We start from the raw sequence: 26,845 nt of genomic DNA on the forward strand, positions 1-26,845 counted from the left end.
TCTCTCTCTCCCTCCCTCCCTCCCTCCAGGCCTGTATGAGTTCAGGGTCCCAGAGTCCGCTGAGCTGGGCTCTGTGCTGGGCCTCCTCCGAGCCGTGGATGCCGACATAGGCGAGAACGCGGAGATGGAGTACCGGGTCATCAGCAGCGACAGCCAGGGCATGTTCGATATCTCCACCAATAAAAGCACACAGGAGGGCATGGTCACCGTGAGGAAGGTCAGTGTCTCTCTCTCTCTTTCTCTATCTCTCTCTCTCTCTCTCTCTCTCTCTCTGAAGGGTAAATCCCTCCCACGTTATCGACGGTGACGGTTATGACACTGTATATATTCGCCTGGCAAGGTGGGAAAAACAAAATAGTTTGTATGTTCACACTAGACAGACGCCAACACAATAAAACCCAGCCGCCCTAGGTCCCCCGGTACATTTCTATTCAACGAGCTTGTCCCGCACCACACAGGCCAGTGGAGAAACATTAATGCTCGGTTATGGATCTCCATATCCAGCGGTGCACGGTGGCGTCTCTTGATGTATTCAGCAGCGTCTGACAGTTGCTTTATCAAGGTCCCCCCTCTCTGCGGCTCTCCATCGATCCATCCCATCATGTCATCATTGAATGGCAGGATACATAATTGCCTTTTGTAGCCGGGCCGGGGGGGCTGCGGGGTGGGTTTGGGGAGTAGCGCGGCCGCTCCTACCCTCTCTAAAATGTATTCCAAACGCACTAATTAAATGGGCTCGTCTGCGGTGGAAGAGCGCCCGGTCGTGCCTCGCTCGCTCAGAAGCAACATATTCCTCTATTGACATCATGCAACTGCCCCCCTTAACACGAGACACAGCGCAATCAATGAGTCATATCAAATTATTATTGACGGCATTAGAAAACTGTTTGTTCCAGATGAGGTTTCATGCTGTCAGTGATTATTTGAAAGATCGATCGGGCATCCTTCCTCCATAACGTACGGAGTGTATAATGTCTCCTCCTGAGGAGAAAACGCTCCCTCTGAGTCTAGCTCTATTGACGAGCTCTGTATGCGTTACATTATGTACAAAGCTCTATAACGAGCTGCAGAATCTGAGGGTCACGTCAAAACTTGTTCTAACTAATTAGTGTAAGTTTGCATTGTGTTTTCAAAGGGGTCAACAGAAAGCTCAAAGAGTCTTGACAAAGGCTGGTGGGGTGAACACACAAGCCACTGCTGAGATACAGTATAAAATGACCCTTTTCTCTCAGAGGTCTCTATAGTCTTTATATATAGTCTTTAAATCCTCCAGCAGAGATGTTTTTCTGTGGTTTTCTGGGAAAGCTCAACGAACGCTCGGTGCTGCCACCACCACTGGTCGCCAATAAAACACATTACTATCACTGTTAACCCGCCAGGTCAAGGTGCTGATCTTATTGCTGACCGGTGGTGCCAGCGCCGAGCGTTGGTCGACTGGAGGATTTCCCCCTCCAACTCTCTACGATAAACAGTTCAAAAGTTATGAACGTTCAAAGAACAGCTGATCGGGAGAGGGGGGGGCGGAATTGGAAGGCCGTCAAGACCCCGATGGAAGGTGAGGGTGACAGGGAGCACCCGCTGTGCCTAAAGAAGCCCACTGCCCCACGCCCTCGACTACACCTGAAAGCACTGCTCTGTGTTTTTAACATGACATATAAGATATTCCTTTATTGACCCCCTTGGGCAAATTCGGGCATCTTAGCAGCATGGGGGAGGGGGGAGGGGAGGTACAGGTATGGGCAGGGTAATAGTAGAAATACCTAAATGTAGGCAATAAAATTGTATCTGAATATAAAAATATGAGAACAATTATTTACCGCTGGCGGAAGAACTCCATTTACATTTATTTATCATAACTCCATTTACATTTTTTTTTATATAAATCAACTCAGTAGATCATCCTCCATATGTGTGTGTGGTTTTACAAAGTTTAAACAATTGGAAAGCATTAAACCGATCATCTGTCTAAACCTCGTAACTCTATTCGCCCACAAATCTGTGTTCGTTTTTTTTCATCTCCTGAAAAGTTGGGTTTTTGGAGTTTTCTTCCGCCAGTATACATTTAATACATTACCATTGACATATGACTGTATGGCCGCGCACGAAATGACTCTTTGCAGCGTTATTTTGTCGTCACAAAATAGGTAAAAACAAAAGTTCGAAACACTGCAAGGTAAGCTGTGGTTGTGACCTTTAAAACAAGCCCCAGCAGTTCCTAATGAACTTAATCCATCAAGCTCATTCTTGGGGGTAATCTAGTTCTACTAGGCATCAATCTGCTGCTCAAGTACTGCATCCGGCGCCAATTTGAATGGGAAATAAATCTATCACTCACTGAAGGATAGACTGACCCCCGATAGGTCAGACTCACCGTCAATCAAAACCACGTCACCTGATCTCCTCACTAATATGTTTGCGCAATATCTTTTCTTTATCATCCATCTATTCCTAGGTTACCGCTTCTGCGTACATTTTAAACAACGTCATGTTGTAATAGCGAGTAATACATGCTTTGTACACATTTTAATGTATTTGTGGGCAGTGATTTCGTACAGTGTTTTTGTCATCAACCTTTGTCATCATCTCCTTCTGCGTTGCGTATCTTAGCATTTCTCTCCAGTGAATGACTCATTTCAACACACAGGACATCATGCATTGTCATCTGAAGGATATTCACAGTAAGAGACGATGCGCTTCGGACTAATGTTGGGAATGTAGCTCACGTGAAGGTTTAAGGAGAAATCACACCACACACGTGTCGGGAATGTAGCTCGCATGGCGGTTTAAGGAGAAATCACACCACACGTGTCGTTACTTGTTGGTGATTAAAAAGGGAAAAAACTACTGGATTTGATGTTTAAATGTGACAACATCGAATGTCACAGCCTGAGAGAAAATGAAACGGCCAAAGTGCCACATACATACATGTGATTCGATTAGATTAGATTAAAATGTATTATACAGCACAAACACAGTACAACACAAATAAGTTTGGCATCCAACCATAGTGTAAATGTAACAATAAAGTGCAACAGCAATATACAATGTACAGGTGATTAAACTGGGTATAAAATATATAGATTAGTACTACTGGGTGCAGTGCTAATCAGGTACAAAGTTGTAATACCAATATGTACAGTGATACAGGTATAAAGACAGTATGGTCGTAGTCATACAGATATGTAAAAAGGATTATGTGCAGGTATGTACAGACAGCATGTGATATACTGCGCTACAGTATATTAAATACAGCTATATCTCCACAAGCCAAATGCAAACCGTAAAGGGATGATGACCATGTACGTGAGGGAAATAGTAATAAATGCCACACTTTGTGCAAATACAGTATCGTAAGAGTTACAGTATAGACTAGAGGCTAAAGAAACAGAGTTACAGTATAGACTAGAGGCTAAAGAAACAGAGTTACAGTATAGACTAGAGGCTAAATAAACAGAGTTACAGTATAGACTAGAGGCTAAAGAAACAGAGTTACAGTATAGACTAGAGGCTAAAGAAACAGAGTTACGGTATAGACTAGAGGCTAAAGAAACAGAGTTACAGTATAGACTAGAGGCTAAAGAAACAGAGTTACAGTATAGACTAGAGGCTAAAGAAACAGAGTTACGGTATAGACTAGAGGCTAAAGAAACAGAGTTACAGTATAGACTAGAGGCGAAAGAAACAGAGTTACGGTATAGACTAGAGGCTAAAGAAACAGAGTTACAGTATAGACTAGAGGCTAAAGAAACAGAGTTACAGTATAGACTAGAGGCTAAAGAAACAGAGTTACAGTATAGACTAGAGGCTAAAGAAACAGAGTTACAGTTGTATAGACTAGAGGCTAAAGAAACAGAGTTACAGTATAGACTAGAGGCTAAAGAAACAGAGTTACAGTATAGACTAGAGGCCAAAGAAACAGAGTTACAGTATAGACTAGAGGATAAAGAAACAGAGTTACAGTATAGACTAGAGGCTAAAGAAACAGAGTTACGGTATAGACTAGAGGCTAAAGAAACATAGTTACAGTATAGACTAGAGGCTAAAGAAACATAGTTACAGTATAGACTAGAGGCTAAAGAAACAGAGTTACATTATAGACTAGAGGCTAAAGAAACAGAGTTACAGTATAGACTAGAGGCTAAAGAAACAGAGTTACAGTATAGACTAGAGGCTAAAGAAACAGAGTTACAGTATAGACTAGAGGCTAAAGAAACAGAGTTACAGTATAGACTAGAGGCTAAAGAAACAGAGTTACGGTATAGACTAGAGGCTAAAGAAACAGAGTTATGGTATAGACTAGAGGATAAAGAAACAGAGTTACAGTATAGACTAGAGGCTAAAGAAACAGAGTTACAGTATAGACTAGAGGATAAAGAAACAGAGTTACAGTATAGACTAGAGGATAAAGAAACAGAGTTACAGTATAGACTAGAGGCTAAAGAAACAGAGTTACAGTATAGACTAGAGGCTAAAGAAACAGAGTTACAGTATAGACTAGCGGCTAAAGAAACAGAGTTACAGTATAGACTAGAGGCTAAAGAAACAGAGTTACAGTATAGACTAGAGGCTAAAGAAACAGAGTTACAGTATAGACTAGCGGCTAAAGAAACAGAGTTACAGTATAGACTAGAGGCTAAAGAAACAGAGTTACAGTATAGACTAGAGGCTAAAGAAACAGAGTTACAGTATAGACTAGAGGCTAAAGAAACATAGTTACAGTATAGACTAGAGGCTAAAGAAACAGAGTTACAGTATAGACTAGAGGCTAAAGAAACAGAGTTACAGTATAGACTAGAGGCTAAAGAAACAGAGTTACAGTATAGACTAGAGGCCAAAGAAACAGAGTTACGGTATAGACTAAAGGCTAAAGAAACAGAGTTACGGTATAGACTAGAGGCTAAAGAAACAGAGTTACGGTATAGACTAGAGGCTAAAGAAACAGAGTTACGGTATAGACTAGAGGCTAAAGAAACATAGTTACAGTATAGACTAGAGGCTAAAGAAACAGGCTTGTGCCCCCCTTTTCTTTTTTTCTTCTTTTTTGGGGGGTGGAGGAGATTGCTCTCCACTCCCTCAACGACTAGCGTGGAGGTGCCCTTGAGTAACTCGCTGAATCCGCAACTCCTCCTCCGCCTCCAGTGGAGCTGCTCATTGGCTAACGGCAGAGGACTCTGTTGGTCGTCCCGTTGTCGGGGCCACAGCTCTCAGGTGTGAATGTGTGCGCGCGCGGCGTGTGTGTGTGTAACTGTGCGAGTGTGAAACCGGTTTGCTGAAAAAGAACTACCACGCTGCTGCTCAGTCAACCTTCCCCGGGTGAAATGAACACAGTTTAAAGTAAAAACGCCATCAGCAATGATGCCCGGTATTCCATTACCTCTCCTCCTCTCTCCCTCTCTGTCGCCCCCCATCAGCCCCTGGACTTTGAGAGGAAGCGGCAGTACAGCCTGCGGGTGCAGGTGGACAACATCCACGTCAACCCTCGCTTCTTCTCCGCGGGCCCCTTCAGGGACGAGGCCACCGTCAAGATCCTGGTGGAGGACGTGGACGAGCCGCCGGCGTTCGAGCGCTCCAGCTACGTCATGGAGGCGAAGGAGGACGCGGCCACCAACACCATCATCGGCTCCGTCAGCGCCGCCGACCCGGACGTGGGACGCAGCCTTGTCAGGTACTGGACCGGGGCTTTGTGTTCCTGCCAGATCCCAAAGCCTTCTGACACAAAGCTACTACAGAATAGGAGTAGATTCAGGAGACCCTTCAATTAAATAGTAATGTTGTCACCCTCCAAAAATATAGCTCATATGAAACCCCCTTCCCAGAACAGGTAACAAGTTAAAGCAAAGAAGCATTTATATATCCTTCCTACCAGTGACGATACATTAACCAACAATTTCAGACACCCCTACAGACGGTTGTCTTTTCCTGTATATAAATACAGATTTCCACCATGAATTGATGCAGAAATGGCACAATTTGAAAAGTGTTTGATGCTCAATATTTCCTGGGGGTGGACCACCATTCCGCCCGCTTAAAGTGTCCCCCTCAATGTTGAAACCTAACCTACACCCTTGCACTACAGTATTGTGCCGAATATATAAATAAATGGTAAATGGCTGCATTTATATTGCGCTTTTTTCCCAAAGCTTTGTTCCTCGCATTTGACCCATTCACTCACACATTCACACACCGACGGCAGAGGCGATCATACAAGGCGCCCACCTGCTCACCAGGAGTAATTAAGTGTCTTGCTCAAGGACACTTCGACACGCTGCCCGGGAGGAGCGGGAATCTAACCGGGAACCCTCCGGATTACCAGACGACTGCTCTATCTCCCGAGCCACTGTCGCCCCCTATATATAAGACAGGGTTATTTTCTTAGAAAAAAATAAAGGGACGTAGTGTTATTTTTGGGGTCTAGATGCTTAAATGTCCTTATACATTCACAACAACAGATCGCACCAAGTTCCCCAAGCGAGTCAATGTATTTCTCTCTGTGTCTCCCTCTCCCTCACACACACACACACACACACACACACACACACACACTCACACACACACACACACACACACACACACACGCTCTCTTAGCTGTCCATCGTGTTCGATGATGACGCTTGCTCCAGGGATGGGGTGGGGGGGGTTAGCGCCGCTGCCGCTGGTGCCACTTCTCGTGGGCGTTGAGTCCGATCCTTGAGCCGCACACACACGCACACACGCACGCACGCACGCACGCACGCACGCACACACACACACACACACACACACACACACACACACACACACACACACACACACACACACACACACACACACACACACACACACACACACACACACACACACACACACACACAGCCTGCAGTGACAGCTGAAAAAGAAAAGCTACACACACGTCACACACACACATGTGTGCAATGTGCATATACTTGTGGATCATCTTTGATGCCCGCGCTCTGCGTACTGAAACGGAGAGCAAGACACAGCAGCACAAAGTGCAAAGCGCTTCAAACAACTGTCGAGCAGCCAAGAAATATGGTGTTACATATGGTGTTACAGAGTGTAATGTTAGAAGATGGCGAGCCAAAAAAAGAAATATATTGTAACGTTCTCCATTATTGACGACTCACCGACTCAGGGGGGTTAGTTCTCACCTCATCTGAGCTGCCAGGCTGGCTGCCGGCTGGCTGCACATGCGTCGGAGGAAAGCATGTGACAGTCTCGGGCCTCTCGGACCAACAGTAGGGGGAAGTACGCAACAACCAGGAAGGGGGTTGGGAATTGGCATAACGACTAACAGTGGGATGGGAGAAAAATCGGAAAAAAGATAGAGGGGGAAAAAGATAATAAATTAAAATAAAAAAAACTATTCAAATGAGGGGAAATGTGGTTACTGTCTTCTCCAGAGTCAGACGAGAAGATATATACCAATTTCCTCTCTGTGCGTTTAGTAGAAAGCTATCCGTCTGCAAGCTAGCCTAGCTCATCATAAATGAATGGAAGGAGATATGGATCAGCTAGCCTATCTTAAAACTCTGGGAGAATTTATTTAATTTTTTTTTTTATTATCCTCTTTTTCTCTGCCAGATTTTCTATGCTTTTCTCCCCATCCCAATTTGAGTCGTTATGCCAATTCCCCCCCTCCCCTACCTGGTCATCATGCGCATGTTCCCCCTACTGGTCGGTACAAGGGAACCCTGAAGTCTACCACATGCTTCCTCCGACACATGCGGAGACAGCCAGCGGCTCTCTTTTCACCTGGCAGCGAGGACTCTCATTGGTGAAGCGTAACGCGTGGGAGGTCACGCTGCCTTCACCACTTCCTGCCTTTCGCTGAGCAGGCGCCCAGACCTGACCTGTAGGCGTCGCTGTCCACAACGCCAGATTACCACCCCCGACTTCCCTCCCGCTAACTCAGCCAAACGAGTTAGTATGACGATCGGCCCAAGCCGCAGGCAATGCTGACTCCGGGAGTCGAGACAGCAGCCTCTTGCATTGGTGACGAGCGCAATCTCCGCTACACCACCCGATTGCCCTTGGGAGAGGTGTTTTTGACCAACAGCTAGATCAACCACTGATCCAGGTCCACTTCCATTAATTTATGCTAAGCTAGGCTACCTTGCAACTGGATAGCTTTCTACTGAACGCAGAGGAGATCTGAGAGATTGGTATCTATCTTCTTGTCTGACAAGTAAGCACAGTAAGCACATTTCACATAATGTTGGCATGTTCCTACATTTGAAGTCCCATTCAAATGTTTCGAGGAGGGTTGGTCTCTGCTTTTTTAGTCGGGAAGACACAATAATATCATGAATGACCACTTAACACTTTAGATGCCAACAACGCTATAAGTCGTTAGTTCATGCCGCCAGTTGAGTGCCGCCAACGACATATAGCGTTTGTTTGTCGTATTTTTATTTATTGCCGATTTTAATTCATATTTCATCAATCAAGCCTCACGCTAGTGTTGCAGAGTCTCTCTGAGCTCAATTGGGAAGATACCACCCCATATCGTCTCTCCCTGTGTAACTGCACCCCGTTAGTTTAGACTGATGAAGGGGGGGGGGGCAGTTTCCTCATTTTACTTTTCCGTCAAGCCAACTGAAGAGACCCAAGTTGATCGCCGGCCCGGAAAACGCCTGGAATATATATTTACAGTACCCAACGCTGAATCAATAAACGCGATCGATATTTGGAATGGTGATCAGGAATTGGAATAATCTTTTTGGATAACATCTGATCTGAGGTAAGGAATCTATTTTACCAGTCTTGGGGTAATCAGAGCTTTTTTCACAGATATATCAATGTGTCCCATATGTGTGTGTGTGTGTCTGTGTGTGCGCGCTGATCAGGAAATAAGAGAATCGATATTTCAGCCCGCTTCTATAGCATGCATAAGTACACATATACTATCGATAATCTAGCGTTTATTTGAAAACGATTCATAAATAGGCCGAAAAATTACAGTTTTTGTGTATGCCAGAATATTCCAGTAAATGCCGTTTATCACGGAATCTATATATTTTCCTGAAAAACGAGGGCTTTTCAAAATGCTATAAAACAGAAATGAACCGATTAAAAAACAATCCGTTTCTACAATGTTGACTGCAAACAAGTCATTGATAAACGACGGGCAGATTAGACACATAGCCATAATTAAAGACAGAGATTATGCGTTCACAGCGCTATCATTGAAGTGGGTGGTGGCATTTAACCACGTTTTACCATGTTCACCAGTGGTAATCAAAGTGTTAAGAGTTCCCAAAGACTCATATTCATGCATCTATTAGATTTTGTTCATAAGAGTTAATTTGGTGCTAATGGTTGTGACACACATGTTTTTGAGCAAAATAATTATTACATGATAAAAGAAACGTTCTTTGAACAGTTTTAATTCAATTGAAGGTCAGATCTTTCTCCGGTAAACAAATAATGTTTTCACAGCCTTAACTGGGGTGCCTAGAACTCTTGAGGGTACAGTAAGTACTCTATTAAATTGGTGTAATGGCATTGAATGAATAGGCGTTTGTGTGTATGTGTGTCTGTGTGTGTGCGTGTTCTTTAAGACTTTTTTCATTTTTTTCATTTTTATGATGTGCTGTGGGAGTTGATTTTCAAGGTTGAAGTTCCAGCACTTTATTGCTGGTGTCAAATATGATATCATTCTCTTTTATCACCGATCATCTGGAGGTACCTACCCTGTGGCATTTAAAGCTGAGGAGGGAGGGAGGAGGGCTGCAGGGCTAGAGGGCTGATCGAGGGGCTGCCTCACGCTGGAAAGGCCTAGCGATGGCTATCTTTATTAGCCTGCACCACTCGCTACCGCACACGCATAGACACGCGCACACACACACACACACACACACACACACACACACACACACACACACACACACACACACACACACACACACACACACACACACACACACACACACACTGCCCATGCATGCGTTGCATTGTGGCATTATGCACACACCGTATGGCCTTGCATGCACACACACACACACACAGTAACTACAGTGCTCTAAGAATGAACCCCCCCGCCCCGGGATAGCGGCAGGGAGACAGGGCAGTACCCCGTTCATCAGCGATCCTGCGTGACCTCCACTCAGCCCAGCCGCATGCCTGCTGAGAGAAGCACTTTGGCTGCCTGGCCCAGGACCGGGCGCCCCGTTATCTCCTCGCCGTTAATCAGGGGAGGGGCCCTGCCACGGCCCGGCCGACTGAATTATTGGGAATATTAGAAAAGCAATTAGCGGACCCACGGCGACTGCAGATTTAACGAGTTCATACTTACTGTCGGAGTGGCGCGGTGCTGCCGGTGGCGGTGGGCGGGTGTTTAGATAAGGACAGTAAAACGGTTTGTGCAGGAGAAGCAACAAGGAGAGTTGGTGGTGGAGAGGCAGGGAGAAGAGAGAGGCTGAGAGCTACGGCCCACCCTCCGGGAGTGGCGGGTGGTGGTGGTGGTGGTGGTGGTGGTGGTGGGGGGGGTTCCTTCCTCCTGCGCTGCCCCTCCTGATGGCTGCTACTCCATTAATCACATTGATGTATTGCACTGGTCCAGGAAGCAGAGGAAAAACTACACAACTGGATAACCTGTTGGGTTGTTTGTGTATGTGTCTGTGTACTGTATGTGTACTGTATGTGTATGTGTTTGTGTATGTGTTTGTGTATGTGTGTGTATGCATGTGTGTGCGTGTGCGTGTGTGTGTGTGTCTGTGTCTGTGTGTATGTGTGTGTGCGTGCGTGTGTGTGTCTGTGTGTGTGTGTCTGTGTCTGTGTCTGTGTATGTGTGTGTGCGTGCGTGTGTGTGTGTGTATGCGTGTATGTGTGTGTGTATGCGTGTGTGTGTGTGTGTGTGTGTGTGCGTGTGTGTGTGTGTGTGTGTGTGTGTGTGTGTGTGTGTGTGTGTGTATGTGTATGCATGTGTGTGTGTGTGTGTGCGTGTGTAAACAGTTATTAAGTCCCTCTTCGCCAGCACACAGACAGCATGGTGGAGCGCTCCTCTCTACAGCGCATAGCGAGTATGAAACAGGGCCAGAGGATCCAGACCGCTCTCAGTGTCTACAGCATACCTCTAGGTGAACCCACTGAGTACACAGCTGTCTGTATAGATGGCTAGACGGGCCACAGCGCATGCGTGCGATTCCTTATGTGTGTCTGTGTGTGTTTGTGTGTGTGTTGTGTAGGTACTCTATTGATCGGCGGACAGACATGGACAGAGTGTTCAACGTCCACGCGGGCAATGGGTCAGTGTTCATCCTTAGGGACCTTGACAGAGAGGAGAGCGCCTGGCACAACATATCTATCATCGCAACAGAGTTCAGTAAGTACCACACACACACACACACACACACACACACACACACACACACACACACACACACACACACACACACACACACACACACACACACACACACACACACCAACATTAAGTTGTTTAGTACTCACAAAAGTACATAAAGATACGTGTTTGATTATGTATTTGCTACGATCCACAAACCGCAGTTAGATCATAGCATCCACATGATAGATGATAAAATTTACCAAACATATTGGTAGAAGTCCACATGATTAGAGCTACTCGATTTATAAATCTTGAACGTGACATCAAAAGGTTCCCGGCTCGAGATCGAGCGTATAGATATGGTATATCACCGCTTTGCGATGGAGAGAAGAAAAAAATCGACCACTGATTATGAATGTAGGATGTTGGCCTTGTGGGGATGTGCTGTGTGTTTTGATGTGCTCCTCTCACATCATTTCCAATGTATCGAAAGTGTGCGCACGGCTCTATTCAGTCTTCTTCACAGAGAAGAAGTTGAAGATGCAAGTACAACATTTGTATTATTTTTATTTGAATGAACAAGGCCACTGACATGTTTGTGTTTGAATGCCGCTCCCGCCAGACAACCCCAGACAGAGCAGCCGCGTGCCGGTGCACATCAGAGTCCTGGATGTCAACGACAACGCGCCCACATTCGCCACCAATTACGAGACGTTTGTCTGCGAGAACGCCAAGGCTAATCAGGTTGGTGTGGCGTTGGACAACACAGTGTAACCATGGCTTCGCCTGAACCTCTCCCGGGAATTATCTCCGGTTCCGTTTAAACAGGGCAATTAGTAAACACCTTCTCTTTCTTGTTGCTGTTGTTGTTGTGTTTTTTTTCCCCTTCCATTTTCATGTTTGTATTTGTATTATCCTATTAATCAAGGAAACTATAAAAGAAGGAAGGGTCATCAAGTGTGGAAACGTTCGGTTCGGCTGACATTGAGTTGAACGGGATCAGCCGTCTCCTCGTTTATGAGGTTATTATTACCTCGGGTGTCGGAATCATCTGCAATTTGTTGCATTGTCAACTAGCTAACGTTTTATATACTGGTTGATGTATATTTCATCAGATAGCTTGTATATTTTGCTTAGCCATGCATCTCCCATAGGCTTCAATAGAACAGACACCAAAGTCTGGTACCAAGCAGAGCATAGAACACTGGTATTCTGACGTGATGACCCTTCCTTCATTCATAGTTTCCTTGCTAAAAGGATATTTGTGTAGATTGTGTCATGTAAACAAGAATATGTGTGATCTGGATGTGAAGATGCACACGCTATAAACCACTGATCTACAGTATGATTACAGAACATTATTCTAATAGATCAGTGATATAAACATACAATCCCCATCAGGGACATTAAGGGGCTATATTTGCCAGTATGCAGACCGCTGTGTGCATGTTAATACATCACTGTGTGTTTGCTGTTTCAGCGGATACAGACCGTGAGCGCCACAGACCCTGATGAACCCACTAGTGGACACCGCTTTTTCTTCAGCCTGGCGCAGGATGTGTCTGGGAAGGCTAATTTCTCTGTGCGTGATAACAAAGGTGAGCCTCGATGGCACTTCAGCGACTGACATTCGTGGGCCCTCTGGGAAAACCGTTTTTTGTCGTCAGAATAATGTTCTCATGAGCTGCATTTAACCTCTTAAGCCCTAGCCATATTTTCAGAAAATCTGCCTAAAAGTACATACCCAAGTGAATGGAAGATTGCTCCACTTCTACAAGGCCCATTTGCATGTTATTGTTATCTATTCTAGAGACATCTAAGGACCCCAGGGAATGTATTCCCAGTGTCAGGAATATTGTGTCTGTTACTGGGCTTGAGTAAATTGTAATGAACCAAAGGAGAATATCAATTATTATTATTATTATTTTTTCCATCTTTGGCGGTGAATAACACCGTGTAGATGTGAAAAATTGCCACTGAGCTCATTCAGCACCTTCTTGAGATCAAGTGTACAAAAGAAGCAAATGAATAAAGGGCAGATGATTTACAGTGTTTTTGTAGAAACAGTACTGGTCTTTACTCTTGGCTATATTTGAAAAAAATTCATACGGACTGTATTGATCTATTTATGACGTGAAATTAATCTCGGCCCGGTACAGGGCCCTGTCGGGCCTAATACTACATTGTTAAACTTTACCACGCCTGATTTACTATTTTACGCATAGTATATTCAGATTCTAATTATTTATTGCCCATATTTATTCTAACGTATAATACAACTGATAGGGCATACAGACCACCATCTGCACCTTTGATTACACTGTTTACTTTATCATATTATTATATTCATAGTTAATTATATTGTTATTATAATTTCTTTCTCATATTTTTTATATTCAGATCAGATTGCATTGCCTATATTTATTGTCTACTGACGACAGACAACACAGCGTGTATAGTAACTAACTTTATTGTCTACTGACGACAGACAACACAGCGTGTATAGTAACTAACTTTATTGTCTACTGATGACAGACAACACAGCGTGTATAGTAACTAACTTTATTGTCTACTGACGACAGACAACACAGAGTGTATAGTAACTAACTTTATTGTCTACTGACGACAGCCAACACAGCGTGTATAGTAACTAACTTTATTGTCTACTGACGACAGACAACACAGCGTGTATAGTAACTAACTTTATTGTCTACTGACAACAGACAACACAGCGTGTATAGTAACTAACTTTATTGTCTACTGACGACAGACAACACAGCGTGTATAGTAACTAACTTTATTGTCTACTGACGACAGCCAACACAGCGTGTATAGTAACTAACTTTATTGTCTACTGACGACAGACAACACAGCGTGGATCCTGACGAGGAGGAACAGCTACAGCAGCCTGCAGATGAGCGTCTACCTGGTGCCCGTGGTCATCTCCGACGGCGAGTTCCCCATGCAGAGCAGCACCAGCACGCTGACCGTCAGGGTTTGCACCTGCGACCGCGAGGGCAACATGAAGCTGTGTAACGCAGAGGCACTGACAGGGAGGGCGGGGCTCAGCACCGGAGCTCTGGTGGCCATCTTGCTCTGTGTCATCATCCTGCTCAGTAAGTAGTAGTACCAGAGACGAACCGAGTCCTTCTCACTGATTGCTTGATTGATTGATTGAACATTTTATTAACAGATTGCAGAATGGGTACAATACAGTACAGCTCAATACACACAATTGTTAAGGGGATGCAGACCAGAGAAAGACTTTCGTCTTGTTTACATCAGAGTCCCCCATTTTCAATTCATCATAACATATATGACATACATGACATACAGATAGACAGTACTGCTCTGGGGTCTCTGGGGTGTCACGGAGAGCGCTATATAAATCCAATCCATTATTATTATTATTATTACATCTTTTTTTGTATTTTATTTTTTTATTCTTTTTTAAAACAAACATATAAACAAACATGACAACACACGATAAGATATACAAGCATTAATTGTCAGGGCACATCCAATGAGATCACATTTTGGTTAGTTGTTTTATATAAGATATACCCATAATACCTGTTATCTAAAAAAAAACCCTACATACGTATGCTCAGCTCGAAACCCCCCCTCCCGGACCCCACCTTGAGAAGTACCTCCACTATCCCTCGCACCTAACCAGACACTACCATTATAAGCTAGCTTTTATTCTCTCCACCACTTCTAACCACATTGACATTTTGGATTCATTGAGACCCAGAATTCTTGCTGTAGATATTTCATGGTAAATTACATCGAGATATGTAAGAAACCAAACTTTACGGCACATTTTTTCCGGTTGAAACCAGCGTGATGCGATCAGCTTTTTGGCTACTGTGATACCCGATAAAACCAATCTCTTTAGCTGTGGATTCACTGCAAACTCAAAAACATCATTCAACAGCAATACCGAGGGGTGTACAGGTATATTCCAAGATACGAGTTTTGATATTTGTTGGGTCACATCTTTCCAGAATGCCTTAACTGGTGAGCAGTCCCAATACATGTGCATAAATGTCCCTTCGTCCCCATTTGTACATTGGGTGCATTTGGAATCTTGTTTGAGCCCCATTCGGCACAGTCTTATAGGAGTCAAGTATGTCCTGTGAATATAGTTAAGATTGATTTGTTGATGATCCGGGTTCCTTGATGTAAGTCGGACATTTGCCCAGGCTCCTTGCCAATCAAAGTCATTTTCCAGGTCTGGTATATCCCTCCTCCAGACAGAGTCAAGTTGGAGGGTTTCATACGAGGACGTTAGTAATTGATGATAAAATTCTGAAACAAAACCTCTCGATGTCTCTCTTGAGTAGAAGAATTTGTGGTATCTGTGGTGTTCAATTGGTCTGTCTAATGGAACACCGTGAGACTTCAAACATAGCTCTAACTGTTTGTGAAAAAGCCATGTGGACTTGGTGAGATTAAATTTTTTGCATATTTCTTTATCACTACAAAAACCCTGTTTGTTAAAAATATCCCCTAATGAGTGTATGCCTTGCTTTTCCCATATAGGGAATCTTATAGGTCGTTTTCCAATTAAGAGAGCATTGTTATTGAATAAGGGAGTATGGTTGTGCCATTCCTGTGGGTTAGGATTTCTTTTTTGTGATTCACGCCATATCCGGACCGCATGAGTAATTATGGGGCCAAATTTTCGTTCACAGTGCTTGATTGGTAGTTTAGTGTGTGCTATGTCCTTCAGTCTATGTGGGGCTACTATGTTTTCTTCTATTTTCCTCCAAGATGCTAATGCTTGGGAGTCAAACCATGTTGTCAATGGACTTAATGAGTACGCCTTAAAATATAGGAAAAAATCTGGAAATGCCATGCCACCATCTGCTTTATTTCTCTGTGCGGTGGATCTTTTTATACGTGGTGGTTTGTTATTCCAAATAAATTTGTATGTGGAGGTTTTTTTTAGGTTATTATTATTACATCTATACATTTATGACATACCAGATTTACAAATACAGTACTGTTTGTGATACAAAAATAGTCTAAAAAAGAGAGTATATAGATTTGACGAAGAAACTGTACATTGGAGGAGGTTGGTAGGTGGGGTGGAGGGGGGGGGGTAGGTGGGGTGGGGTGGGGGTACTGTACATTGGAGGTGGTGGGGTGGGGGGGGGGGGTGGGGGTAACTGTACATTGGATTATCGACGAAGCCTTACTTGGTCCCAAGAAGAGGGTCTTGTGTATTATTGGGTTTAATAGGACATTTATTGTACATTGGAGGGGGTTGCGTTAGGACATTTACAGGGGCCAGTTTCAAATTGCAGTCGTAGGTGCTCTTTGAGAGTGTTTTTGAAAGTGGGTAGTGATTCACATTCCTTTACAGCTGTGGGTAGGGCGTTCCACATTGATGTGGCATAATTGCGAAACGTGTTTAGTCCCTTGTTTGAGCCGAATCTGGGTTTAACATGATTTGTGGAGCTCCCTCTGGTGTTGTGGGCGTGGTAGGTATTCACTGACCTTTGGGAAGTATTTTGACATGTACATGGGTACCTTAGTCGTGTAGTGTATCTTGTAGACCAGGCCCATTGCAAGTTGCTGTGCTCTGTCGTCTACTCTAAGCCATCCTAGTTTGTCAAAGTGGGCAGGGGTGAGGTGGGTTCTAGGAGTAAGGTCAAGCAGTAGCCTGACCAGTTTGTTTTGTGATTTTTGTAGTTTTGTTTTTAGCGCCTTTGAGGTGCTTTGGTACCATGAGGTGCAAGCATAGTCGTAGTACCCTTGAATGAGTGCTCCTGCCAGAGTCTTCAGGGTATTCTTGTTTACCAGAGAGGAGATCCGGTACAAGAATCTAGTTTGTTGATTGACTTTTTTTATTACATTGGATGCCATTTTGTCACAGGAAAGATTTGCCTCTAGGATGGAACCTAGGTATGTAATTTCATCTTTCCTTGTGACAATATTGTCACCCACTGTAACTGAGAAGCTGTCGGTCTTGCTGAGTTTGTTATTTGAACCGAAGAGAATGGACTCTGTTTTACCCAGGTGTAATGATAGTTTGTTGTCAGCGAGCCAGGTGCAGATTCTGCCGAGTTCCGAGCTGAGGGTTTTTTCAACCTGTAACTTGTTCTTGTCAGAGACCAGCAGGGCTGAGTCGTCCGCGAACAGGAACAAGTTGCAGTCACAAGCTGATGACATGTCATTTGCATAAATTAGGAACAGTAGCGGTCAGTGGCGGACTGGGACATAAATTCAGCCCGGGACATTCAGATGCACCAGCCCACACACCGGCCCACACACCGGCCCACTAGGGTTGCCACCTTTGACCAATAGAAATAAGGGACACCTATCATCGAGCGTGCGCGTAGCTGTTTCAGTTATGAAGAACTGTGACACCTGTGCTTGGGTCCTTTGCGTTTTTATATTTCGGGAATATTGTTCTCCTGAGGCATGCTGTCTGATGTCAGTCAGTCCACCATGCGCCACAGAAAACACCTACATACTTTACAGTTTGCTTTGTAAACATCTCCACTGACGCACGCTATCAAGCCAGTGGTTTGCCTCTTCCCACTCAGGTCTGTATTTCTGGAGGCGTTTTGTCTTTTTAGGACGCGGTGGAGTCACAGTGTCTGCTGTAGACATTTTCAAAGCGTCTTCGAAAAGAAATCACGCAGCGTGCAGACGGAGGATTGGCACAACGGCACAGAACTCTTCTTAGCAATGTGAAAGCGCTAATTCTCATTGGTCGGTGAGCTGCTGAGCGCACGCCCATCATACCAGAGTTGCCAAGTCTGTTTATTTTCCGCAACTTTTGGACACAATTTTGCTTGTTTTTGTAGGTCGGCTGGCTTATTTCTCTCACTAAACTGGCAACCTTAAAATACGGGACAAAGGGCGTCCCGTATCAGTTCAATACGGAACGCATCTTTTAGTTTCCAATTATGGGACAATTCCGTATTTTAAGGGGCGGGTGGCAACCCTACGGCCCACATTAGTGGCCCACACACTGGCCCACACACTGGCCCACACACCGGCCCACACACCGGCCCACATACTGGCCCACACACCGGCCCACACACCGGCCCACATACTGGCCCACACACTGGCCCACACACCGGCCCACACACCGGCCCACACACTGGCCCACACACTGGCCCACACACCGGCCCACACACCGGCCCACATACTGGCCCACACACTGGCCCACACGCCTAAATATTAAAGGCAACCAACTTGTGTCTAACCACGCCCAACTTGCGTCTAGCCACGCCCCCGCGGCGACGCGGCAGCAGCAGAGCGGAGCTCCGTCGCGGCAGCATTATATGCCAGTAACCGCCCCTTATTCTGTATCCAGAACTAGCTCAATTGGCAAGGCTGCATGGCTGTGGATCCTACGGGTCGTTGCTGGCTAGTTCGATTCCCTTCAATTTCCTTTTTTTTTTTTTTTTTTTTATGTGCATTCTTTTTTTTTTTTTTTTTTGGACCAGTCCACTTTGGTTCCGGCCCATCGGGATTCGTCCCGATGGCCAGTCCGCCACTGGTAGCGGTCCTAGTATGCTTCCTTGTGGAACACCACAGCTCACAGGGTGGGGGGGGGGGGAATAGATTACCGTTTTCTCTCCCCTCCAGGTAGGATTGCATCCAGCTCACTGATGAACTATCAAAACCAATTTAGTTTGTCAATCAGAATGGAAATGTGTCACGTGCAAATAACTAGCCTTCAGATAATAACTAGCCTTCAGATAGTAGTGAATACGCTTTACATTTTGTATATACAGTACCTGTAGTGTGTGTAAAGCACATTTTATATATATATATTTGTAAAACAAATGTTTTATAGTGTGTGTAAAGCAGACTTTTTTATAGTGTGCGTCAAGCACATGTTGAGAAGTGAAATTGAAGTACATCTTTATAAATATGGCCCTTGGATTCTCTCTCACACTCACACACACACACATTGTTATTTACCACACAATGCTCCCACTACTTGTTGTTTCAAAGATTTCAGCATGAACCTCTTTTTTTTCCAGTGAAGATTGGATTTAACGGTAATAGTTTCCAATTTCCATGAGGCTGCAGTAGTACATTATATGAAATACCTTCCAGTGGATGATGTCAAACACAGCCACGGTAGAGTGAATTGAATTACCTTGCATGTTCAAACACTGCGCTTGTGAGGCTCAAGGCAGACTCATGCAAATGGAAACGATAACAGAGTAACTTTATTATAGTTTGACAAGTTTGACCTCACCTGGTAAGATGAAAGTGGAACACAGAAGAGATTCAATGTGATATTGTCATCTTAAAGGGGCTAAAACAAATTATATATATATAACGTCGGAAGAAAACCTTGTAACTGCATTTCTTTTAAGGGGAGACACTGCAGGTGAATAGGCAAATATACTTTTTTTGTTGATTTTGAGATTTTGTTATATTTTGCTTCCTAAACATGTCTTCTATGAAACTAGTGACAATAAAACGTCAATAACACACATTTAGTTGTTTATTTTACTTCTTTTCGCCTTATTGCATCCATAAATGTGCACATATTTAACACTTTAAGTGCCGAAAACGTGTTTAGGCGTCCTTCCCCGCCATGCTCAAGTTGCCGAGGACGCCGTAACTCGTCTTTAATATCAATATTTCAAAAATCTGTGATCGAAATCATATTTTTCCTCCGCAGCCCTGAGACAGAGTGGTGGCCTCCTCTCAACCCTCTAGCGGTTCAAGAGCGCCTTCTGGTGGCCGATCGGCAGAAGCGCCAAACAGGAAGTCATGTGGATGAAGTGCTGATCGTCCATATTACTTCCGGGCACTCTCTATAGGTCCCGGGACTCGATCTCGACACAATACATAGCGATCCGTTGCCAATAACTCGATAAACAACATGATTTGGACGTATATACTATTATACAACCTGGAAATAGATCGCGTATTTCTACATCCCATAATAGGAATATTTCAGTTCCACGCTTATCGTCCAACGGCGCGAGGAAGATACGGTAAGATTCAGCGTTATTTTTGAACGTGTTCGATATAAACTGCTCTGATGATCATATCACCCACACTAGATGAATGATATAACGCTGCCCACAGAATTATAAACGATCCCCCGCCCATCCGGTCATCATCAGATGATACGTAGAAACTTCTAGAAGTACGTCCAATTGAAATTTTTTATCTCGCACAGATTCCTACCAAACTGTATTTCATCATCAATATAATGCATTTGGGGCTATAAATCACGTTCTGGAGAAAGCTGCAGAAAGAGATGAAAACATACTTATACTTTAGACCATATTTTATTATGAATATGTGAATGAAAAAGTTTAACGTTGCTACACAATGAACAATACATAAATAGGACCTTGAATGGGCCCTAATAATGGCAATCTAGCAATAGAATTTAAAATGTTATAGCCCTGCAAAGAAGGGGAACTTCTCCATAGACAAATAGAGCTGGCAAGGGATGGTATATCATGAATTTAGCCTTAGGCAATCAAAGTGTTAATGGGGAAGTGCCTCATTTGCATATATAAACATACAATTCTGAAAACTTGCAATATATTTTTTCTTAGTTTATATGTACATAACAAACTGGGAAAGTTTCATAGTGATATCTATTCAAATATCTTTTGCCTATTAGGGGGTACTACACTGTACTACAGTGTTTGTAGCCTGTGTGTAGTTCTGTTCAGTTCAATAACATCATTATTATTATTATTCAGTTATCAGGCATGTGTTTAGGTTGTCTATTACTAATGGTTTGATTAGGTATTGTGTTTGTAAATATCTGTTTAAAAAAAAAGTATGGCATTTTACAATACAGAACTTTGAAGGCGTTTTCCCAAAAATGAGTTTTAAGAGTTTTTCCTCATACTCTGAGCCAGAAATCTCCACTTCAGTAACACTCACATACACCAAACCTTCCAGTTCTATTCATATCTATGTTCTGAAGGTATTTACAGAAGGGTTTGTTGATATCGCATTCATACCCTGATTTATATCACATTTTATTCCTAAAAACATGGCGAAATATGGAATTTTACCATAAAAATGGACTGAATGGAGTATTTTCTGATTTATGGAGTGATAAAAAGAGATATCCAAAATCCCCTCTGTAATAACCTTTGGCTCTAATATGTCAACCACTATAATTTTGAAAATGGCTTTATCCAATGTTCAGATTTCTGTCCCGGAATTATATGCAAATTATTGCATATTTAAGTAGACCATGCCTCATTTGCATATTTAAACATACAATTTCATAAAACTTGTAATACAAAAAAGTCTTGTCTTAATATAAGTAATCAACTGGGGAAGTTTCATTGTGATATCTATTAGTTAAATTTTTTACCCTATTCACCTGTAGTGTCTCGCCTTAATAAATCAACTCAGTAGATCATCCTCCATATGTGTGTGTGGTTTTACAAAGTTTAAACAATGGGAAAGCATTAAACCGATCATCTGTCTAAACCTCGTAACTCTATTCGCCCTCAAATCTGTGTTCGTTTTTTTCATCTCCTGAAAAGTTGGGTTTTTGGAGTCACAAGGTTTTATTCCGCCAGCGACGATAAGGTCTATGGATTATCAGTAACCGGGTAATGATTTTTGGAAAGAGACATTGCTTTTGAGTTTTTCAAATGTCTTTTTCTTTCTGTGCTTTGAGCACCACAAGCCGAGTGCCATTCTAGCAAGCCAAACTAGCTGGATAGCACTCCGGTTGATTTCAAGAGTTGAATTTTGGACAAACTGCCCCTTTAACAGGCACAATACTATTCTGACCTCCAGCACAACATCTAGTAATCCTGTTGACCATGTTTTATTCCTAAACTAAGCAGCACAGGCCCACTGGACAGAAAAGTCATGACAACATGTTTCACCTTGTGAGCTCTGGTCTGTCTCTCATTAATTCGACACAGCCACACTGTCAATTCCCAAAATATAATAACTAGCCTTCAGATAATAGCTAGCCTTCAGATAATAACTAGCCTTCAGATAATAACTAGCCTTCAGATAATAGCTAGCCTTCAGAGCAGCAAGGAGAGGGGGGTCAAATTAACAACAAAAGCCCCCCCCCCCCCCCCCCCCCAACTCCTTCTCCTCTCGTAGTGATCGTGGTTCTGTTCTGTTCCTTCTCCTCTCGTAGTGATCGTGGTTCTGTTCTGTTCCTTCTCCTCTCATAGTGATTGTGGTTCTGTTCTGTTCCTTCTCCTCTCGTAGTGATCGTGGTTCTGTTCTGTTCCTTCTCCTCTCGTAGTGATCGTGGTGCTGTTCTGTTCCTTCTCCTCTCATAGTGATCGTGGTGCTGTTCTGTTCCTTCTCCTCTCATAGTGATCGTGGTTCTGTTCTGTTCCTTCTCCTCTCATAGTGATCGTGGTTCTGTTCTGTTCCTTCTCCTCTCATAGTGATCGTGGTTCTGTTCTGTTCCTTCTCCTCTCGTAGTGATCGTGGTGCTGTTCTGTTCCTTCTCCTCTCATAGTGATCGTGGTTCTGTTCTGTTCCTTCTCCTCTCATAGTGATCGTGGTTCTGTTCTGTTCCTTCTCCTCTTGTAGTGATCGTGGTTCTGTTCTGTTCCTTCTCCTCTCGTAGTGATCGTGGTGCTGTTCTGTTCCTTCTCCTCTCATAGTGATCGTGGTGCTGTTCTGTTCCTTCTCCTCTCATAGTGATCGTGGTGCTGTTCTGTTCCTTCTCCTCTCGTAGTGATCGTGGTTCTGTTCTGTTCCTTCTCCTCTCATAGTGATCGTGGTGCTGTTCTGTTCCTTCTCCTCTCATAGTGATCGTGGTGCTGTTCTGTTCCTTCTCCTCTCGTAGTGATCGTGGTTCTGTTCTGTTCCTTCTCCTCTCGTAGTGATCGTGGTGCTGTTTTGTTCCTTCTCCTCTCGTAGTGATCGTGGTTCTGTTCTGTTCCTTCTCCTCTCGTAGTGATTGTGGTGCTGTTTTGTTCCTTCTCCTCTCGTAGTGATTGTGGTTCTGTTCTGTTCCTTCTCTTCTCATAGTGATCGTGGTGCTGTTTTGTTCCTTCTCCTCTCGTAGTGATTGTGGTGCTGTTCGCCGCCCTGAGGAAGCAGCGGAAGAAGGAGCCCCTGATCATCTCCAAGGAGGACGTGCGGGACAACGTGGTGAGCTACAACGACGAGGGCGGTGGAGAGGAGGACACGCAGGCCTTCGACATCGGCACGCTGCGCAACCCGGAGGCCATCGAGGAGAACAAGCAGCGGCGCGACATCGTCCCCGAGACCTTCTACCCTCCGGTCCGACGGCCCGCGCTGCCCCAGGCCCGGGACCACAACGGGGACGTGCGGGACTTCATCAACCAACGGCTCACGGACAACGACAGCGACCCCACGGCGCCCCCCTACGACTCCCTGGCCACCTACGCCTACGAGGGCAACGGCTCCACGGCAGAGTCCCTCAGCTCACTGGAGTCGGTCACCACGGAGGGCGACCAGGACTACAACTACCTGAGCGAGTGGGGGCCGCGCTTCAAGAAACTGTCCGACATGTACGGGGGCGAGGACAGCGACAGGGATTCCTAACGAGAGCCCGGTATGCAGGGACGGGGGAGAGAAAATCCGAAAAGGGAACACAAACATACACGCACACACACACACACACACATACATACACACGCACACACGGTACTGTGAACATTTCAGGTGCATGTGTGGCCAAAACAAAAGGACAAGCGGCACAGGCACTGTTTGTACAAGTGCTCTTTTACTGTCATTGATCACTGTCCAGTCGCTCCCCCGGTGACCCGATGGAGACTCCGTGTGTCCTGTCAGTGTTAGTTACGTCTCCGCAAGGGCAGTCGGGACTACGGAGAAAGAACAAAACTAAACAAACAAAAAAAAGACTTTGTGTTGAGACTTTTTGTGTTTATGGGTGTACATGAAACGCCCCAAAATATATCTATACCAACTTACATTTCTTTTTCAAAAGCTGCCCCGTGATGGACACAATCAACGAGCAGTTTTGTAAAACCGACAGATATGCCTATGTATTTTTCAGTGTTTCTGGGACAAAAAAAAAATATGCTGCATATTGTGAGTTCTATCTTAGCTTGTGTACGTACGGTAATATGATACAAATACGCTGTACAGTTCTGTTTTTGTTTTTCTAGATATTTCTATCGTCCAAAATGACTCCTCTCGAGCACTGGGCTGCCTCGCGTTGGCCTCTTATCCACAGTCATGTGCAAGACGGTGAGCGGCAGGACCATGCTTTGTGCTCACCGTTTCCCCCCCGACTTAGACGTACATAGAGTGAGCACTTCCTCATGCCCCGCTGCCATGTCGGGCAGATGACCCCTCTTCCCCAACATTGTGTAGGGGGGCAATCGACTGTGTATACCCCACCTAGAGGCTCCGATCTATTCTGTGATGAGGTTACAGAGCCCGATCGCTCCTTCCACTAAGTGGCAGTAATGCAGTGTTCCGACCACCGCTGAATCTCAAAATCAAGGAAACTATAAAAGAAGGAAGGGTCATTACGTCACAACACCTGCGTTCTATGCTCTGCTTGGTGCCAGTTCTTGTATCGAAGCCTATGGGGGGATACATGGAGAAGCAAGATATACAAGCTATTTGAGGAAATATACATCAGCGTTATATCAAACGTTAGCTAGTTAACAATGCAACACATTGATGATGATTCTGACATCCGAGGTACCCCGTTTAAGACATGGCCGATCCCATTCAACTCAATGTCGGCAGCACTGAAAGTTTCCACATTTGGCACCATGCGCTACCCAGTGACATAATAAACTAAACTAAAATAATAACCCTTTCTTCTTCTTTTATAGTTTCCTTGCTCAAAATGAGGAAGAAGCAGTTTTGTCTTCTGGGTAGAAAACAGGTTTTTCCTGAATGTGCCTCTAATGGCAGAGTAGCACTTTTGGCTGTATGTGTGTAGATAGGGAGTGCACACTCTATGGTCCCCCGACTCCAGCGTGGGTTTACTTCACACCGTCTGGACTACGGCGATATTCTCTCTTTTGAGTTACAACACGCCGCTGCGTTCCGCATCCATCTTAGTTAATTCGGAGGTTAGCTTAGGTCAAATGTGCCGTCGATAAGCGGCTAATGCTAAAAGCTTACGCGATGCTGTGCTAAAGGACTGTGGGTTTTTTAAATAATCTACCTTTCATCTCCTCGTAGCTTCATGTATTTACTGTGGGGTGAAGTGAAATACCAAATAGTTCCTTTTCGAGCTGAATGTCAACCGGACGAATGAGTTTGTCGGCAGAACCATGTCTATGGCTGTAGAAATGAGGTGACGACAAATAATAGTGATGTTTTATATGTAGCTGGAGTTCACCAACCAAGCATGAACCAGACTCCATTAAGTCCCCTCCATTCTACAGTTAATTCCTCTCAGAGGCATGACTTTGACTATACAGATTGTCATTTGTGCCGAATTTTCACCAGGGCGCCCTTTTCATTCTTTCACTGGAGGGGAGGGTGGGTGTTTCTCCGTATTTCCTCAAAATCTGAGCCGCCCGTGTGACGCAGATAATCCTGGGAACCTATCATGGTCATGATTGCCCAGCTGGCCACATTGTCATCCGGGAAGCGCTAACTGCTAACATGAAATGCTAATGTGGAACTCATATTATAAGTTGATACTTCATCTAGTGATTTATGCACGAAAACAGCACATTTTCCTGCAAATCTCTTCCGATTGTGTAAGCTAAGATGTGTTGTGTTTGGGTCAAACTAATTTCGGGCAAATGTTTTACAAACAAGTAACCCGTGTGGAGGGGATCTTGGGGATCTTTAAAGAGCAATACTGAGTTGTTTAGCTTTTATCATTCCTCTGCTATCGACAGGCATCCTCAGAAATCTGAAGCCACATTCGGTGATTCAAACTGAGCAGTGTTTATTAGATCTGTAGAATAAACGTCCTTGTACTCTTCAGACAATTACTTTGAAAAAATTTCAGCAAGTCCACAAATAAATAGAAAGTGAATCAATACGCTTACCGGGAACATATCGTTTCTGCCCTCAGAGATCATTGCCTTATTCATATCATCTTTGTTTTTTATACTATTCTATTGTACGTTTGATCACTGGCTGCCAAACCAAATATGGCACATTCTCTTATTTTTTCTTTCTCTTAAGTTATTGTCAGTGTTGGGGAAACTACTCTAAAGCTGTAGTTTGCCAAACTATTAGCTACTTCACAGTGAAAACTCAATTGAACTACTCAAAAACGGTAGCCTGTCAAGCTAAAGCTACTTTGAATAAGTAGTTCAATTACATCCAAACTACATGGTTGAAAATGATCACAATCTGAGTCTGGAATCTCATATATTTACATGGAGCAACAAGTGAACTGGCACTGAGTAAAGTGTGTGTGTGTTTGATTTAGTGACTAAGACAGGCCGAACCTCACGTATCTGAGGGTGTTTAAGGTGTTTTAAGGAGGACTGGAAGCAGTTGTCCAGGTAGAATCAGGAAAATGCTACATTTCTAGGGAAATATATATATATATAGATATATATATATGTTGTTTGTAACTAACTGCCTAAATTACATGACCCAAAGTAGTTAACTAGTGAAAAAGCTACT

At 44.1% G+C, this 26,845-nt stretch overlaps 1 protein-coding gene across 1 annotated transcript in view; it reads left to right on the plus strand.

Moving 5' to 3' along the window:
• The window catches only part of LOC311238450 (cadherin-6-like), an 82,002-nt gene extending 57,156 nt beyond the window's left edge, over positions 1–24,846 (plus strand). Inside the window, 7 exon segments of the mRNA XM_084326517.1 lie at positions 30–217; positions 5,412–5,665; positions 11,187–11,323; positions 11,910–12,031; positions 12,768–12,885; positions 14,152–14,403; positions 23,307–24,846. Coding sequence (XP_084182643.1) covers positions 30–217; positions 5,412–5,665; positions 11,187–11,323; positions 11,910–12,031; positions 12,768–12,885; positions 14,152–14,403; positions 23,307–23,809 — 1,574 coding nt within the window. The 3' untranslated portion in view covers positions 23,810–24,846.
• The last annotated feature ends 1,999 nt before the right edge of the window (positions 24,847–26,845 follow it).

Source organism: Notolepis coatsorum (genome assembly GCF_963971535.1).
Source record: "Notolepis coatsorum genome assembly, chromosome: 12".
NCBI classification, from domain to species: domain Eukaryota; kingdom Metazoa; phylum Chordata; class Actinopteri; order Aulopiformes; family Paralepididae; genus Notolepis; species Notolepis coatsorum.